This window comes from Pieris brassicae, chromosome 8 (genome assembly GCF_905147105.1).
Source record: "Pieris brassicae chromosome 8, ilPieBrab1.1, whole genome shotgun sequence".
NCBI classification, from domain to species: Eukaryota; Metazoa; Arthropoda; class Insecta; order Lepidoptera; family Pieridae; genus Pieris; species Pieris brassicae.
In genome coordinates this window covers 16,740,262-16,757,413 of record NC_059672.1, presented here as the reverse complement: position 1 = coordinate 16,757,413, position 17,152 = coordinate 16,740,262, and the positions used below count along the sequence as shown (strand labels likewise).

The 17,152-nt window shown below is 31.9% G+C and overlaps 6 protein-coding genes across 10 annotated transcripts in view; 3 read left to right on the top strand and 3 right to left on the bottom strand.

Moving 5' to 3' along the window:
- The window catches only part of LOC123713185, a 35,890-nt gene extending 31,654 nt beyond the window's left edge, over nucleotides 1-4,236 (top strand). For all 5 annotated transcript variants that reach the window (XM_045666737.1, XM_045666734.1, XM_045666732.1 and 2 more), the window contains 3 exons: nucleotides 573-790; nucleotides 1,078-1,590; nucleotides 2,522-4,236. In XM_045666737.1, the coding sequence (XP_045522693.1) occupies nucleotides 573-790; nucleotides 1,078-1,590; nucleotides 2,522-2,794 (1,004 nt within the window). In that variant the 3' untranslated portion in view covers nucleotides 2,795-4,236. The remainder of the gene's footprint in view (nucleotides 1-572; nucleotides 791-1,077; nucleotides 1,591-2,521) is intronic.
- A 369-nt stretch (nucleotides 4,237-4,605) lies between these two features.
- Nucleotides 4,606-5,602, bottom strand: LOC123713186 (cytochrome c oxidase assembly factor 5). The gene is made up of 3 exons (XM_045666738.1): nucleotides 5,454-5,602; nucleotides 5,282-5,377; nucleotides 4,606-4,725 (listed from the first exon to the last, which is right to left on the bottom strand). Exons 1-3 carry the CDS (start codon nucleotides 5,559-5,561, stop codon nucleotides 4,684-4,686), a joined length of 246 nt encoding a protein of 81 aa, XP_045522694.1. The 5' UTR covers nucleotides 5,562-5,602; the 3' UTR covers nucleotides 4,606-4,683.
- A 198-nt stretch (nucleotides 5,603-5,800) lies between these two features.
- Nucleotides 5,801-7,691, top strand: LOC123713036 (probable cysteine--tRNA ligase, mitochondrial). The gene has a single exon (XM_045666516.1). It carries the CDS (start codon nucleotides 6,004-6,006, stop codon nucleotides 7,525-7,527), a length of 1,524 nt encoding a protein of 507 aa, XP_045522472.1. The 5' UTR covers nucleotides 5,801-6,003; the 3' UTR covers nucleotides 7,528-7,691.
- A 17-nt stretch (nucleotides 7,692-7,708) lies between these two features.
- Nucleotides 7,709-12,243, bottom strand: LOC123713037 (transmembrane protein 39A). Its single transcript, XM_045666517.1, has 8 exons — nucleotides 11,541-12,243; nucleotides 11,206-11,463; nucleotides 10,809-10,948; nucleotides 10,544-10,642; nucleotides 9,908-10,130; nucleotides 9,619-9,772; nucleotides 8,541-8,692; nucleotides 7,709-8,197 (listed from the first exon to the last, which is right to left on the bottom strand). The coding sequence occupies exons 1-8, from the start codon at nucleotides 11,775-11,777 to the stop codon at nucleotides 7,958-7,960; spliced, it is 1,503 nt and encodes a 500-aa protein (XP_045522473.1). The 5' UTR covers nucleotides 11,778-12,243; the 3' UTR covers nucleotides 7,709-7,957.
- Nucleotides 12,244-12,400: 157 nt separating this feature from the next.
- On the top strand, nucleotides 12,401-14,314 carry LOC123713457 (membrane-bound transcription factor site-2 protease). Its single transcript, XM_045667125.1, has 2 exons — nucleotides 12,401-12,745; nucleotides 12,821-14,314. Exons 1-2 carry the CDS (start codon nucleotides 12,671-12,673, stop codon nucleotides 14,240-14,242), a joined length of 1,497 nt encoding a protein of 498 aa, XP_045523081.1. The 5' UTR covers nucleotides 12,401-12,670; the 3' UTR covers nucleotides 14,243-14,314.
- Nucleotides 14,315-14,344: 30 nt separating this feature from the next.
- On the bottom strand, nucleotides 14,345-14,856 carry LOC123713458 (LYR motif-containing protein 2). Its single transcript, XM_045667126.1, has 2 exons — nucleotides 14,728-14,856; nucleotides 14,345-14,652 (listed from the first exon to the last, which is right to left on the bottom strand). The coding sequence occupies exons 1-2, from the start codon at nucleotides 14,767-14,769 to the stop codon at nucleotides 14,431-14,433; spliced, it is 264 nt and encodes an 87-aa protein (XP_045523082.1). The 5' UTR covers nucleotides 14,770-14,856; the 3' UTR covers nucleotides 14,345-14,430.
- Between the last annotated feature and the right edge of the window lie 2,296 nt (nucleotides 14,857-17,152).

Below are 17,152 nucleotides of genomic sequence, written 5' to 3'. Positions count from 1 at the left end.
AACACGCGTGGAAGTTAAATCATGTCCAAATGAGTTATTTATTTTGGAAAAATAACTTAAAACTTTTATATAACTTTCAGTATTGATCACATTTCGATGTTATAAAAATATCAAATAGTAAGTTTCGATGTGTACTTATATGATTCTATTAAGTCATGCAAAAAAGCTAGGACAACCAATCACGAAATAGATAAATAAAAGTACGCAGGCGCCCGTTATAAAACATTTGAATCTTTACTCTGAAACTCCACTATGAGTGACATATGAAAACTTATTATAAAAAAAAAATATTTGTATAAAATCTGTTACAGCACAGCATATCTAGTGATTACTCGCAAGTTGGAGTAACTAAAAATTTCACGAAGTCGCATAGAGCTTGTCACTTTACTTTTCATATCATCTGTTCTATGAGTTAGGACTTACCACCTACGCCCTCCTTCACTCTAACCCATACTATTTGAAGAAGTTTGGTGACCTACTCAGTTGATTAGACAAATGATAAAAAATGGGGGTACCACGACATAAAATGTATTATGTCGCAATAGATCTAAACGAGATCCTTGACGTTTCAGAACGATGTGGTCCAGTATTGGGTGGGGGATCAGGTCCGGAGTTGGAGCCCCCGCAGCCCCTGGTTACCCGAGAGCCATCAGTCTCCTTGCTACGATGGGACAGACCGACCACTACGGAGCGCCGGCGGACGGAACCTGTGTCGCTGGCGACACTGGAACGGGATTGCTTCGTAATTCCAGCTCATGCCTTGAAGCGGTTCCTACCTGATGGTGTTCCGGTAAATATCATTGTTTATGAAAAACACAGTGTTTTTCTTTTAAAGTCACTCAAATTAATTGGTAATTCTGTTTGAATATCAGATGTCGTTTATTAATTTTAGAAAACGTAGTACGCAAAACCTATGTCTTTATCACAGAGAAGGCCTTCAGTGCCTATCAACCCGTTTGAATATAATCTTACATTATTGTAGAAACTCTCTTCATATTGCCACACTTGTTAAAAAAGTAATTATACAAATCCAGTTGTTAGTAGACACAAAATAAAATAATTATCTCAACTTTTCAGTTGCCAGTGCCTCCACCAACACCAGAAAAGGGGATGCCGACAAAAACTGCTCCAAGTTCACTAAGCGTTTTAGAAGTAGCAGACCCAAAGCTTTGCATCTTAGCTCACCTAATGAGCCCGCTAGAGCCCATAGAACCTATATTAGAATCTCCTCTCGCCAAACCCTTAGTTAAGCAGAAAATGGCCGCTGGGGAGCTATTAAATGACGTAGCACAAGCAAATACCGCCGTAGGTGGTATGCTCTTAGCCAATATGGAGAAAAACTCTGAATTCCCATTCATATCTTACTATGTGATAAATACGACACAAACGGATCCATTGTTATTCTATAATAATATGAGGTCTGCTTCGTTGACTAAGTTTGATCCTAAGACTATTCGATATTCTGCAGCTCATACATTAGATTTATACAGTGAAGTGGCTATGATCTGTCGACCACCTTTCAATGACCTGGCTGGTGGACCAAAGAAGTCACACACGCCTACAACAGGATTTATCATAAGTGTGTATAAGGTTAGTATAAGAGATACGTACTTAAGGTAAAAAACAATTAACTGTAAAATAAACAAGCTAAGAAGTTTCAAATTTAACCTGTCATTTAAAGTCATTATACACAGGCTGTAACAGTGACACGTTATTGCTTAACTTAGTAATTAACCTCCCAAAGGGTTGAGTACTAAAGTTAAAGGCCTAATGTATGTACTAAGTAGATTCCCTTTCAAGGCTTCCTTACTACTAACCACAGCAGTTTTAGCCTAGTAATTCCTAAATCGCGCGATCGAAATCTGGACATGCATATTTTCCTTTCTTTGAGCGCAATAAACAGTTTTACCTACTGTATTGTAAAGAAAATGATGCCTATAATAAAATAAAACATATACAGTGTAAACTCTATGTAAGGACACTGAAGGCAGTGTGCCTTTTATAGCGTTATAGAGTTGTCGTAAAATGTAGCGAAGAAAAACGTATAGATAATCCATGACTCCTACTTATTAGTTATGGTCAACAACAGTCTAAACGTGCAAGCAATCCTACAAATTGGGATTGCTTGAAACAAAGGAACGAATTTCTTTGAAAGTTCGTATGCATTATGCTGACAGTCGAGTTTAGCGCGGGCTAGCATAGTAAAGCCACAAAAGGACGTACACAGCTGCGCAGTTTTGACTAAGTTTACCAACTTAAAAAGTAGTTTATTACTCAATTGTTGTTGTTATTGAGAGTGGATGTAATGCTATGTAGTGTACCATTGTATGGAAGTCAAGCTAACCCAACCAAAGCCAATTGATTTCGACGCTTTAGGGAGTGCGTCGTTTATCGCTGGGACGTTACATACAGTTTACACGGTATATAAATAAGACCCAACGTTCATAATAGACCTGTAGCCCGTAGTAGTATATTATTATTACTAAACTCAAATTGAATACTTACCTTCCTAATATTTCAGGTTTTCGAAGGCGACGATGGTGAGCGATTTGAAAGAAACTGGCTTTACTGGACCGGAGCAAGAATGATATATCGCCATCTACCGCACTCCGTCGGCATGCGGAAGATTGCCCTTCATAAATCAGTAGCCAGCCATGGGGATAAAATGTACCTGTTAGTTTGTGAATGTGCAAATTTGTTGGATGACCTATCCGGCGCCGCAATGTTAATTACAGCCTTGCGAGCTAGGCTGTGTGGTTACACTGGGCTTTATCGACCCATACAGACTTTTTAGTAGCAGCCTAGGCCGTAAGGGCCGCGTTTTTATAGCAGATATCTTTATTGAAATAACGGATTTGGTTGTGTTTGTTATCTACGCAATTGCGGTAACAAAAATTTAAAACTTACACACAAGTATTGTTTGACAAATATATTTTCGAGAGAAATAATCGTAGTGTTAAGGAAATGTGCTTACGGATCTCGTACAATCGTTTAAGGAAACGGAACATTAATTGTTGGCCCAAATAAAGTATTAACCATGGATGTTAAGCTTCATGTAAACTGCCAACAATGATTACCTAAATACTATATTATTTGTAATTGCTGTAAAAAGGACCAAAGTACTACGTAATGCGTGATATCTTAAAAGGCGATAAATATTCAAAACAGACTCCAGTGTTGGTCGCAGTTGGTGCCAATGTCATTTACTTAGTTTTAGCTTATTCTTAAATTTTACGAAAAGTAATTAAAGTATTAAATTTGAAACCTCAAATTAAAAAATTCACGCACTCGCACGACGTAATTCTTATCGTAATAAAAACGTTGAATTATTAGTACTTTTAACAATATTTTTAGACAATACTGTAGATATTTAATTACGTAGTTTAAAGTTATATCTGCTTTAGCACTGCCTAAATATTTAAGAATTTTAGCTTTGGTAATACAATGGTGAGTTGGTATTATACAACGAACATGATTTTCGAATAAAAAATAATTCATTTTCTCATTTTTAAGTATCTTATTCAATAAAAATATGTTTTAAAGGAAATGCATCAAAATCACCACATATCTGGCAATACATATCAGAAATGAAGACAATCAGTGATTTTAAAATCCCAAAATGCTTTTGGATATTCATTTATACTTCTTTTTTTAGTTTTTAAATATAAAAATGAGAAAATGGTTTTATTTTAAATTGTCTCTATTTTTAAAATATAATTTTTATATATTGAAATGAAAAAGCACCGTGAATGTTAAGTATCTTTATAATTTCTGAAGTATCTGAAGAACATATATTTTGCTATGGTGCTAAATTAGTCAATTTAAGTAGGGATAGTTACTTAAAAAATTAAATAAGGTATGTTACATGGTCATGATAAAGCTCTTACGGTCAACAAATATCGCTCTGAGAATTTTGCATGATAAACTAATAAAGATAAAATCATTTGAAGACCATAAAGGAAATAATGAAACACTCTGTCTTGTTGCACAATTAAATAAAATATGAATCATTCCATATTACTATAAAATTGACTACATATTTTCAACAGTATTTAGTCTTAACAATATTTATAAAAATACTCACAGAAGCCTTTATTACACTTTTGATCTTGTTATAAATAATAGAGCTTTTATGATATTTGCAAGTAGATATTTATGGTTCACTTAGCTTTTAAAGCTATTTTCAGGCCAAGTCTAAAAATAAGTATTTCAGTTATTTTTATAATAAAGTCTACAGATAAAGATTGTTTTATTTCACATATTTAATATTGTAAAATATGAATAATAATAAAAAGGTTCTGAAGGCTCACTCAAGACTCACAACAGCCGCTTACCTACTCCTATAGACTTTCCTGTATCAACACACTAACACAAGACCTTCTGCTCTGCAGTTGAACCTTCTAAGCACTACACATATGAGTCGGTACGTAGTAGTAGTAGTAGTAAGCAGACCACATTATATTAATTTAATTGATCTCAGATCCTTAAATTTTTTATCCAATGTTATTAAAACATACTATATATAGTATATACTTTAATTAGTAATAAATAAATTAGCAAATAATTAATAAAAGAGGATCTCAAATACATTCAAAATGCATTCCATAATTAACAAATTTATATTAACTAGTAATACTAAGTAACATATTAAATCTCACTAGCTTCTCATACATATTAATAAAATCAATATCCCTTTAAACCCCTAAATCTTCGTCTATTATCCAGCTGTAACAAAATAAAACTAAGAGTATGTGCTAAAAGTAATGACATGTGGCGGTTAGGCTTGAACAGTAATATTCTTACTTGCTTTGTTGATTTAATTTATTTACAAAACTTATTTACTTCTAATTTGTCATATTAAGTATCAGGAAGATTCCTGTCAAACTATAATGGTGTAAGAGTGATTTTGAATATAACAAAGATATCATTTTTTAAATTACTAACCTACACATATCCAAATATTAAATTTACTTGGTAAGGCCATTTCATTTTATTAGAGTGTAAATGGCATTAGGGCCTAAATGACTTTTATAATTAAATTAAAAAAGATAACAAGTCATCGTTGCCATAAAACTATTTTTATGGCAATTTGGAAAGAAAGAATACTAGAAACTAGAAAGTCTTTCAAGAAATTGGTTATATAGAAATAATAATTGTTAGTTATATATTTCATGTAGAGACTTTCTCAGCCTTAGACAACATACATATGCTCGACATACTGTTCATAAACTCTAAACTTAATAATGCTTTTGTTGAAAATATTTTAGAAACAGATACTTACTATAGACCGCTTGCACTCAAAAAAACTCTGTCGTAACTGCAAACATTCGTCGGGCACCCTGCCTTCTTTTAAACATTCTCGTGGTGTCTTTTTATCCTGAAATTAAATAGTGAAAGAATTACGGCTAAGTACTAAAATTAACTAAAATATTATATTATTGGACGCTCTTAACCTTTTTGCAACAATCACTATTTAACAAACATGTTTTTAAATCAGCCCGAACACCAGCGCAGGATGACTGGTCAACAAGTCCAATTTCATCAGGAGCAAAGGTAACCATTCTTATAAAGTGTTAAAATATTATGTTTCGCACATTAAAGACAATAATCAACAACTTATAAGTTATGACATTCATATATTATATATAAATTATAACATACTCTATGGCATGGTTTCTGCTGGATTATTGAATGACATAAGATATATCTGTCAAGTCAATACCTTGTCCTCTATAGATATTTATTTAAACGTCACTTAATCAAAGAGACAGGAGTTTAATATTATAATGGCAGAACATAATGTGCATACACAGCTGATAGTTGTTTTGGTTGATATTTGACAAAATCTCAAATTTCTATAAAATGTATGGTTGTGTCGAAAATTGTAAAACAAAGCTTTGTTAAATAAACTATAAATAAATTCAAATAAGGGATTTTAAGTTTAAGTAGTCACAAAAAAACGCATAGTAATCCGTAAGTTATTTTTATAATTAGGCAAATAAAATGAGAAAACCCTTCTCTATGTTTACAAGAAATTTTTCACACATTTGTAAATTAAAACCCTACAAGGAAACTAAATGGCTGATGCCTAACGGCAACCCCATTGGTGTGTTTGTCTATAATAGTGTAGCCGAACAAAAAGTTCCCATTATCTTAAATGACCCTAAAATTGCAACATGGTATTCCTGTGGGCCAACAGTATATGATTCTGCACATATTGGTCATGCTTGCTGCTATGTAAAGCTAGATATCATACAAAGAATACTCAAAAATTTCTTTAACATTAAACTTGTCACTGCAATGGGCATCACTGACATTGATGATAAGATAATAAAAAAGGCCAAAGAAACAAACATGGATTACAGTTCTGTTGCTAAACAATATGAACATGAATTCTGGATAGATATGACCAGTTTAAATATTGAAAAGCCAATGATTGTATCACGCGTATCTGATCATATGCTAACTATAGAAAAATTTATAAAAACTCTTCTTGATTTGAAGCAGGCATATGTTACTAGTGATGGATCTGTTTATTTTGATACATCAAAATTTCCATTATATGGAAAATTTCAACAAACACACATTATGGGTGATCCTACTAATGAATTAAAAAAGAATAAGATGGATTTTGCTATTTGGAAAGGGTATAAACCAAGTGAACCCAGTTGGAAAACAGCTTGGGGTGAAGGAAGACCAGGTTGGCATATTGAGTGTTCTGCTATGGTCAGTAAGATATTTGGCTCTCAGTTGGATTTTCATGCAGGTGGAATTGATCTAAAATTTCCACACCATGAGAATGAAGAAGCCCAGTCTTGTGCTTTTCACAGCACTAAACAATGGGCAAACTATTGGATCCACATAGGTCATATGAATATGAAAGAGACAAAAATGTCAAAATCACTTAAAAATACTATATCAATACCACATTTATTAGAAAAATACAGTGCCAATACTTTCAGAATGGCTTGTCTCTTGTCAAATTATAAACATCCAATAGAATACTGTGATGAAATGATGGATATGGCCCAAGATGTTGTTAATAAAATTAAGTTCTTTTTAAATGATGTTTCCTTTTATGTCAACTCTAGCGATTCAACAGGCCTGTATAACCATAAATTAATGAAAAACTTGCAAGATGTTGAAGAGAAAAATTTAGAAGCACTCAAAAACGACTTTGATACACCTACATGCATTCATTCTATGCTGAGTTTAATCGGAAATGCTCACACAGTTATGAAAATGGATACAACCAACTTCTTTCCTATACCTATAGTTTTAATAGCTGAGTATGTACTTGATATGTTGTCAAAATTAGGGCTTGAATTGAAAGACACATCCAGTAAAATAATCTCAGATTCTTTAATTGATACATTAGTACAATTTAGACATACTGTAAGGTCAAGTGCATTAAAAACAAAAAATAAAGAATTATTGGCAGCATGTGATTTAGTTAGAGATAATATGAAAGCAGCCAATGTGCAAATAAATGATAGTAAAACATCATCTTGGGTGAGAATTAAGTAATAAGTGTTATAACAGTTTTACATCCGATTATCATTATGTGGGTATTTCTACTGAATTTCATTTTGCAATAGCTTATAATAATACTGAGGGTAAATGTTTAATGTCTTATTTTTTATAAATAATGCTACTCAGTGCAAATACATCACTGAATATTATTCTGGACTGTGAAATAAATAAATCATAATTATAAATACTAATTTATTAATGGTTGTTTCAATTACAATTAACAGATCCTTTAAGTCAATAACAGGTTTTGTGGTCAAGTCATTTGTATTTAAACACTGAAAAGTTTTTGTACACTGTTGTACAAGTTTTTTTACAAATAGGGGCAGACCAAAATATTAAATGATTTTGAGTTGACTAGATCACATTGATAATTATTAAAAAATCAATGCACCACAAAAGTTAAGTACTAAAATTTGAGAATATTCTAATTAGGTTGAACATTTTTGTCTTGTATCAAATTCTCAGCCTTGTAAACCTTCCATGCAACCAGATAATCTCTGAGCATTTTGTAGAGTGAGTAATAATTAATAAATAATAATACAACAATGGATAAGAAGTAATGCCACACTATTGAACTGAATAGTAAACACAGTTGTAGCAGTACCAATGATAGTTGTAGGCAAACCAGTAGACAAAGTAATTTTGAAGGATTATTGAACACCGTCTGTAAAAGAAAAAAAACCTTCATTGAAAACTCTTATTTATTTCAAATCAACTATTTTAAATGACATTCTAAAAAAACTTACATTATAAGTTCATACAGAAAAGATCAAATGTATGAATAGTAAAAATTTTAGGACTTAGTAAAGAATAGTTAAAGTTTTTATGTAAACTGCATTGCAGATAACATTTAGTTATATTTGAATTTGAAAAATAGTCATTAAATATAATCTTTTATATTTAATACATTTTAATATTTCAATTAAAAATATAACCTTATATCATTTTTTTTATATAATTATACTGATATTAAAAATTATCACAAATTTAAGGCAGCAGACACTTACATGAAATCTAACGTGGGCCATATACGTAGGGTCAGCGACCGTTGTGGTGGTTGCTACATAAACTTGGTTGCTGCTCCTGACACGGGATCCTTGCGCCCAGAACCGATTCCCTGTCCATTCAGGAACATCACTTAATTCACTTGGTGCAGTACCTAAAAAATTTTGACAATTTGTTTGGACCGTCTGTGCTGAATTTAGTATGGCGTAACACTAAAGTGGGTTTGACTCCCGGTGATACAATAATTGTTTACCTTGCTTGACATCATTATAGTTCCAGACATTGCTAGAAGTACGCTACAAAAATGCTCTTGCTCTATTGGCTCTATTTAATATCTTAAAACCACGAGTCTGATTATAATATATCACATAGTTGAAATCCTACTAAAAACGATTTTCCTTATTATAATTTTACAATTATTTATTTTAAATTTAAAATCATAAATTTTTATCGATGTTGTTGGATTAGGTGAGTGATAGAGATGGAAATGAAACTTCTTTACTGCATTTAAAAGCGAATTTAAAACGGTATTGAGATTCTTTACGGTACTAAGGGCCAGAATCAATCTGCTGCAGAGCTCCATTAACTAAGACATTGCACAATATGAATATTTTTATTAATATCTTAATATGATCGCAGAGAGAGTTTACAGCAGCGATAAGTAATTAATATGATTTTATAATTTTCTTTCAATTAATAGGCTAAGTACTGTTTAGAATTATATGCATTTTTATAAATAAATTTAAAAAAAACAACTTGATGATTTAAGAGGTTAAAGTATGCTTTTAAGCAAGCAAATCATCTATGATATAAAATTTAAAAGTAAAGTTTCTCGTGTTCCAGCAAGGTAAATAACTAATTTACGCGTTTCGTTCTGGTGAGCTCTTAACAGTGACATTCACTCTATAGAGGCCTACCTTGTCAAAATGACATTCACTTCGCGAATTAGCTAGTTTTTATTTAATTTTTAAATAATAAATGAACCGATTGAAAATAACTAACGTACTGTCACTATTAAGTATAAACTATGCTGTAAAATGTATATTTAAATTATTTAAACATACAAAACATAAATCTCACCTTCCAACTTCCAAAGCCCCAAATGCCTGGCAGCTCTATGGGGTGCGTCGCAGAAGGCAGCTGGAATCAATTGGGCCGCGTATCGCCCGCAAAGGGAACCCCAAACAAGGCAAACTTGTTGAGCGGCAAGTACCACGTCGTAGTATAGGAATGGCTGAAAAACGTTACACTAAAGTATTTTATGAAAATTTTACAATTAGTAATTTTTTTTAAGTGCTATGGAATGATTTTGCAGCACTTATATTTGTTGAGAATATCATTCTTCATTCCTAATATAAAATTGTATTACCTGAGCAAAGCAACATGGCACAAAAGTTGTATAATATGCTCCTATTATTGAATGAAACAGTGTTTTTTTTACTCTTAAATTAAAGTCTTCTTTTAACATTTCAACTTCTGAACGGATTTGTTCAGGGTCATGTGAACAGCTGTGCATTGGTAATGTTTCTGTGTGATTAAGCTCTAGGAATGCATCCAGTTGAAAACCAAATAGCACAAAGTAGATTATTGATCTGGAAATAAATATTTGATTATTTTTTTAATTATCATTATGAATAAAAAGCTAACTCATGAATCAGACTATTGATTTTAATTGAAGAAACAGCTGATATATACCATGTAAACCCATGTAAGCCTTCGAGTTAACGACAAACTCCCTAAATATTGAAATCCATTATGCCATAAAATGCAGTCCCTTTAGTGTTGTTATATTTACACTGTATATTATTTATATATATATATATATATATATATATATATATATGTATATAGACATGATCTGTATCATGAGCTATAACTTTGTTTTATACTAATGCTATGCCTTGCCATGAATTTATTGCATAGTTCACCATTTTCACATAAAAATTTGTTACAATAGCTTGCAATTTCTATTACAGAATTGAATAAGTAAAATAAGTATACTTACGGGTAAATAAGATATATCATTTTCAAGAAAGGATATTTTATTAATAAATAGTATGTACTCCAACCCAGCATGCCAATGACTGAACCAAGAATAAACATTCTGAAATGACATGAGAAATTAAACAAATATTCTTATTTCTTAAAAAATGCTTCTTTGGAACTTAAAAATTATTCCTTTCTGCATTCTAAGTGAACCCAAAATTTGGCACCACTCTTATTTGAAGTGGCGAAGATTGAATACTATTAACTATTTGTACTTTACTAACCTTGCTGCTAGAATAACATGAGGCATCATTTTTGGTGCAACAAAAAGTCTCATAATGGCCACACTTGCGCTTAATAATAACCTAGGACTAATTATGCCCAGTATGAACATTACAACATGTGGATCCACTAAGTGAAAATGCTGAAACAAAATCAAGTTATGAAATTAAAAATTGAGATCTATAAGTTAACTAATCCCAAAGCCTATATTTATGCCATTTATATTTTTATATTAATCCATTTCACCAAAATTGTAATTTAGTTCCCATATCTTAAAAATTATTACTATATTAAATAATTACAAACTTTATGTTTTTGTTTTAGTGTAATTTTATTAGTAATCAAGCAAGTATCAGACTTCTGTGGCTGTTACAATGCATCATATTTTCACTCTCTCACCATTGCCTGTGTTGTGTATGATGTTGGTAGCCACCAAGCTGTTCGATATAAATTCAAGAATTGTAATCCAGCTGCTACTGCCAAAAACGTAAAAGTCATTATCTCAAACAATAGTTCGCCATCCTGTGGGATGTATGGGAATGGGATGTGTTTAGGTGTTGATGGGCCTTCAGCTAACTTCGTCTCAGGAATTGGAGCATTTGATAGCAAACGAGTTCGCACGCGTTTTCCACTTGCTAAGTCTTCATCTGGTATGGCCTGAAGTAAATACAAGTTTCTGGTTAGATAACTAGAATATTAATATATAAATTATAACATTCGCTAATTTAATGTACCTTTTTTGAGCTTCCCGATAGCTTTTTAGGAGCAACCATTTTATTTGTAACAGGAGGTAAAGGACGCTTAATAAGAGGGTCTTTAATTATCTTCCGTCGACGGGATATAGCTGTAGACGAGGTATTACTAACTTGCGAGTAGGCCCACCGGCGAGCCAAGAGTATAGTCAGACAGCCAAGAACAGTTGGTAAGAAGAATACAACAAAAGGTCCGCTTTCATCTTCGTCACAACTCATCACTCACATGATAAAATTTCACAATTATTTATTCGATGGTACCCGCTTACAATTATTACAACTTATAATTAGCACTCGGAAGTTTTCATTTAGTATCTAGAGTCAACATTAAAAAAAACTATTTTTCTCAACATCAATAAGTCATACGTTCATGATCACAGACACAAATATTTATTTTATAAGGCTAGTAATCTACACCATAAACGTCAAAATGTTTAAACATTAAACAATAGTTCTCTTCCATAAGACCACAGATGCTTTAGTAATATTTTGCACAAAAAACCTTGCGATTCGTCATTTCAATATGTATTTACCTAAACTAATTTTATTATAATTTCTATTACTCTATTTGTTCCTGTACTTTGTAACTCTATTGTTTGTATGCTAATGCTTAGACACCTTAAAGAGGTTTTGAAACTACATATTTAAGAACTGATATAAGTTTATTTACAGATTCCATAATGTTGGACTAGAGTACGATGTCGAAACGCAAATATGAGTTATTGCTCCTATACCTTGTTTTTGACATACGGGAGTCATAACTCATACTTGGCATGCATGCATAGTAGTAACAAGCTACTTTTTTCAGTTTTGACAGTTACTATTTAATCATTCGTAATTCGTATTACGCATAATTTTAAACGAACATGGAACAATGTTGTACCGGTTAAATAATATAACCAAATGCCATATTAATCATTAATGTTAATATTTAGATACATCACAACTAGTAAATGTTGTTTTTTTTTATAAAAACTAAATGCCATAAAATTCATATAATTAATTACATAGTAAGTGGCTCAATGGATAGGGGCTTACAAAACAAATGCTTTATTGGCTGAAAGTTATCAATAATACAAAATGAATATTGAGTGTTGATATTTAAAAGGACAATGAGTTTTGCAATACTTTGCTCCTTTGTGTTAGCCTTCTATGTTGTCATATGGTTTTTTGATTCCTTTTTTAAGGTAAAGCAAGTAAATTAAAAGTACAACAAGCATATGTTTTAATAACAGTTTACTATTTAATATAAATTTTTACAGAGTTGTATGCATTACCCATATTATGCATTCTTGGAAGGAACAGGACTAAAAGTAGGATTCTTAAATTTAACTTGGACTACTGCGGCATTAAACAGATGTATATACAGATGGAGCAAAAACCTGACGCGGGTATTACGAAAATGGTTTTCATTTGGTTACTATGTAACAGTTGGCTTGTTTTTACCATTTGCAATATGGACTTTAATTTCATTTATTATAGAACACTTCAAAGAAACAATACAGATATCCAATGTTCCGGAAGTAAAGGCAATGTTACCTGGAGTAAATATTCCAGCTTCAGACTTTTGGATATATTTTCTGGCAATTGCATCAAGCTCAGTTTTCCATGAACTTGGGCATGCAATGGCTGCATCTCATGAAGATGTGCAAGTAATTTCTGTAGGATTGTACATCTTTACTATAATACCAATAGCATTTGTTCAACTTAATACAGAACATCTGAACAGTCTTCCTGTCATGAAGCGTCTTAAAATTTATTGTGCAGGGGTTTGGCACAACTTAGTTTTAGCATTTTTTGCCATGACAATATTCTTCACAGCACCAGTATTATTTAGTATTGCTTATGAAACTGACATTGGTGTAAGAGTCACAGATTTTTCATCAGATTCTCCTTTGAAAGATGCTCGAGGTCTTGATAAAGATGATGTTATAAAATCTATAAATGCTTGTGATGTAAAAGACTCCTATGATTGGTCTTACTGTCTACATGTAGCTCATGACAGGTTTGGAATATGTACTAGTGCAGAATTCATTGCACAAAATGATGAAATTATGATGGAAACTGTGAAGGAGAGTGGTGTTGTTGAATGTTGTAGAAAAGAAGACTTGTACAGTATTTGTTTTGAATATATGGAGCCTAAGTTAGCAGTTGACTCTGTTTTGCCTGGTCAATATTCTTGTTTAAAGCCAAGAGACATGGTTAAGGAAAAATTAATTAAATGCAGTGAAGTTGGAGGATATACTTGCCCAAGAAATACACATTGCTTAAAACCCTCTCTCAATAATCATACATACTTTATAATCATTGAAAGAAAAGACAATAATGCAGTATTATTCTTAGGATTGCCATATGATGTTTATAAAACTGTTTTTGTAGATCAATATTTTCCAAGATTGAGAATATTTTCATTATTCTCACCTATGCAATTTGAAAAACTTCTCAGATATATTTTTATTTTTACTATGGGTATTGGCTTCTTGAACATTATACCATGTTATGGTACTGATGGTCACCATATTGCAAGAAATCTTATTCAAATATTAGCAAAATTGTTAAACCAAAGTGCTGATTTTGTTACACTTGTTACATTATTTATTGTGATTGTGGGAACTGGTATAACTATTCCAACTTTAATATACTTATTTTATAAAGCAATTTATTTAGATGAGCTTGATTATTAGCAATTTAATATTTGAAATACCATACAGTTTACTGATATAGTAATCATTTAGTCAAAATAAAATACTTAGATTCTAGGTTTTAGGTAAATTAAACACACCACATAATAAGTTTATGCTTATATATATGCTTACATCTACAATGGTAATAGTATAATAAACTAAACTACATTTAAAATTGTTTCACTGTATTAACTTTCACTAAGAGCAAGTGATCTTTGGAGGTCCTTTAATGACTTTTTTCCATAATGTAACAAAGACTTTATGGATGTTTCATCAGTATAATGCTTATTGCTTTTAAAATCTGTTCTTGCCCACTCCTTTAGTTCTTGACAAGTAGATGCATCAGGAATTTTCCTCAATGTGCGGAAGATTTCTCTGTACAGTTTTAGTACTTCCTGGCGAAGAAGAAACTAAAACAATAAAATTAAGATATATTCTTTAATGAACTACCTATATAATACGATTTGTAGTTTGTGTCATATTACCTGTTTTAAGTTTAAGGCACTTTTTGGCAGTTTTGATGCCATATCCTTACACAATTTTGGCAAACATTTATATTTTATGTCACATAACACATTATTTAATAGAGCACCACATATATTTTAATAAATATTATTTTCATTTTTAGCCGTCTTTGACAGTTGTCACTGTCAAAGCTCAAAATCCTTGTTGTCGAGTATCAAGTTTTAATAAACATCTTGTGTGTTGCTCGCCACGGCTTTACGTGGGGTCTTAATACAGTTTCACTTTTAGGAAACAATATTATTTAAATGCTTGTTTCATAAAGCTTCATATCACCATATTTTCTGTCCATACGACAACTTTAAGAATTCATCGTGTCCTTTGTTCCCTGCTCACTGCATTTTGGCTAGATGGCGTAAATGACTGTTCAGCTGATCCTGACCACCTTGGTCATGGTACTAAGTGGCGCCATATTAATAAACTGTATTTTTCCTCGGTCATGTTGTGTTATTTTAACAAATATTGTTATAGTCGGGTTAGCATTTGACCTTGCATTAATTAGTAGTAATTTTATTGTACCTCTCTTTAAGCGAGTCTAAATTTAATGGTGACACAATTCAACCATAGTGTTTTCCTCCCCTAAAGCTGCTTCCCAAGGACTCGTGTAACGGACGTAGATTATAACGCCGATTGTAATAGTACAATTAAGATTCGTTTCTTGGTTGTGTATTAAAGCGACAGGCAGATTTATAGTAATAATTCTTCTGTAAAATAAATAAATGTTACAGTAAAAAATCCAAAACCTTACGCGATTCTAATCCATTATAGTATATTTGGTACAACCAGATAGATTCGACGGAGACCCGTCCTCTAACAAAGATCAGTCTTCTGATCCTGAGTCCTGAGTCCTGATTGGACGCATTGGAAAATATTTGTCAATTTATGTACAGATGTTGGAGATATATTTGGGTGGACCTAAGGCTTCCTTAGAACTGTAAGTGTATTTAAATATTTCTCGAAATTGTAAACCAATCGCAGTATAATAACAACGGTTGACGACTATCTGAATTTTACTAATTAAGAGATGAGAAAATACTAGGACGTAGTTTATCAATGTGCAACTACTTGTTTATTTTTTTCTTAGATGTAACATAATTTATGAATAGCAAAATCCAATTAGACTAAATATATAGCCAAAGATAGAATACATAGTATTTACTTCCCATAAAGGTTTAAACATTTACGAAAGGAAAACATCATAAGCTCATAAGAAAGGAATATGAATAAACTACTCTCAAAGAGTTAATAAATAAATTCATTTAGACGCATATCATTGGCTAAATTTTGATGATCTCCTTTCTAAAGTACCTATCTCTGGAATTTAGAGCAAAGTTTACAATGCCGTTGAAGCTCTAGGAAAAATATAAATTCACTAGGCTTCAATTCAAAGTCACTAGTTACCGGCAAAAGCGATTAAAGAAAAGTTGGAATGTGTATATTGCATACTTAGATTATATGCAGAGTTGATCCTATTAAAACTAGGTAGTTTTGTGACAACTGCAGATCACTATTTAGTTTACTCTGCCTTAAGATAGAGCAAATCGCTTACTTCTCCGAATGGGTTCTAAAATGTTACAGTACAAGTGACTTTCCCAGAGGGTTTTTCCGTCAATTCCTGAAGCTATCAACGCTTTTTAAACACTTAAGCAAGATATAGCGTCGTCAGCTATAAACGCTATCAATCTTAATATATATATAAATCTCCTGTCACGATCGTTGTCCGCGATGGACTCCTAAACTACTGATCCGATTTTAAATTAAATTGACACGCCGTGAGCAGTCTGGTCCAACTTAAGCAGGATAGATCTTTAATTATAGTTGCAATTTTATTTTATTGAAAATTATTTGTCTATAATTAATTGGAAGTCACAATTATCTGTTAACTCCAAATAGATTCTAATAGATATCGATACTTTTCGACTGGGTTGAGTAAGTAATCAATAGATGGCACTGCTATGGTAAACCGACAAACGTGTCATATAAGCTACAATTCAATATAATGATTACCACGTGTTATTGAGGCTAAAGTATAAATTAAATTTATTTTGTAGTAAACAAAATACCGTGAACTATTTCTACTTTTTTTAATTTTTGGTGTTAGCATAGCCAACCACGTGTTTCTTAGACCGAAGTGTAAATCAAATTCAAATTATAGTGACGATAATACAGTGAAATTATTCTTTCGTGTCACGGTATTAAGGCTAACTAAAACCACATTAAGGAGAAACGAAGTTCGCGGGGGCAGCTAGTAATAACATATAGTTTGCAGTAGAAGTTTAAAGTTCTTCTCTAGAAGTTTAAATAATATCAAACAAATAGAGAAAGAAGCTACAGCGTTCGTAGAGTGTCTTAAAAATAGAGACAGTTTTTATTTCGAACCAGCTTTAG

Bases quoted from the DNA above. Each gene is read 5' to 3' on its own strand.
- LOC123713186 (XM_045666738.1), bottom strand. From the start codon at position 5,561: ATGGTTACCTTTGCTCCTGATGAAATTGGACTTGTTGACCAGTCATCC. The intron at 5,378-5,453 runs GTTAAGAGCGTC...ATTTAATTTCAG, and splicing joins ATAGTGATTGTTGCAAAAAG to GATAAAAAGACACCACGAGA. The intron at 4,726-5,281 runs GTAAGTATCTGT...ATTTTGTTACAG, and splicing joins TTGAGTGCAAGCGGTCTATA to CTGGATAATAGACGAAGATT.
- LOC123713036 (XM_045666516.1), top strand. From the start codon at position 6,004: ATGAGAAAACCCTTCTCTATGTTTACAAGAAATTTTTCACACATTTGT.
- LOC123713037 (XM_045666517.1), bottom strand. From the start codon at position 11,777: ATGAGTTGTGACGAAGATGAAAGCGGACCTTTTGTTGTATTCTTCTTA. The intron at 10,643-10,808 runs GTTAGTAAAGTA...ATGTCATTTCAG, and splicing joins CATGTTATTCTAGCAGCAAG to AATGTTTATTCTTGGTTCAG. The intron at 10,131-10,543 runs GTAAGTATACTT...ATTTATTTCCAG, and splicing joins ATGATATATCTTATTTACCC to ATCAATAATCTACTTTGTGC.
- LOC123713457 (XM_045667125.1), top strand. From the start codon at position 12,671: ATGAGTTTTGCAATACTTTGCTCCTTTGTGTTAGCCTTCTATGTTGTC. The intron at 12,746-12,820 runs GTAAAGCAAGTA...AAATTTTTACAG, and splicing joins TTTTTGATTCCTTTTTTAAG to AGTTGTATGCATTACCCATA.
- LOC123713458 (XM_045667126.1), bottom strand. From the start codon at position 14,769: ATGGCATCAAAACTGCCAAAAAGTGCCTTAAACTTAAAACAG. The intron at 14,653-14,727 runs GTAATATGACAC...TTATTGTTTTAG, and splicing joins GTGCCTTAAACTTAAAACAG to TTTCTTCTTCGCCAGGAAGT.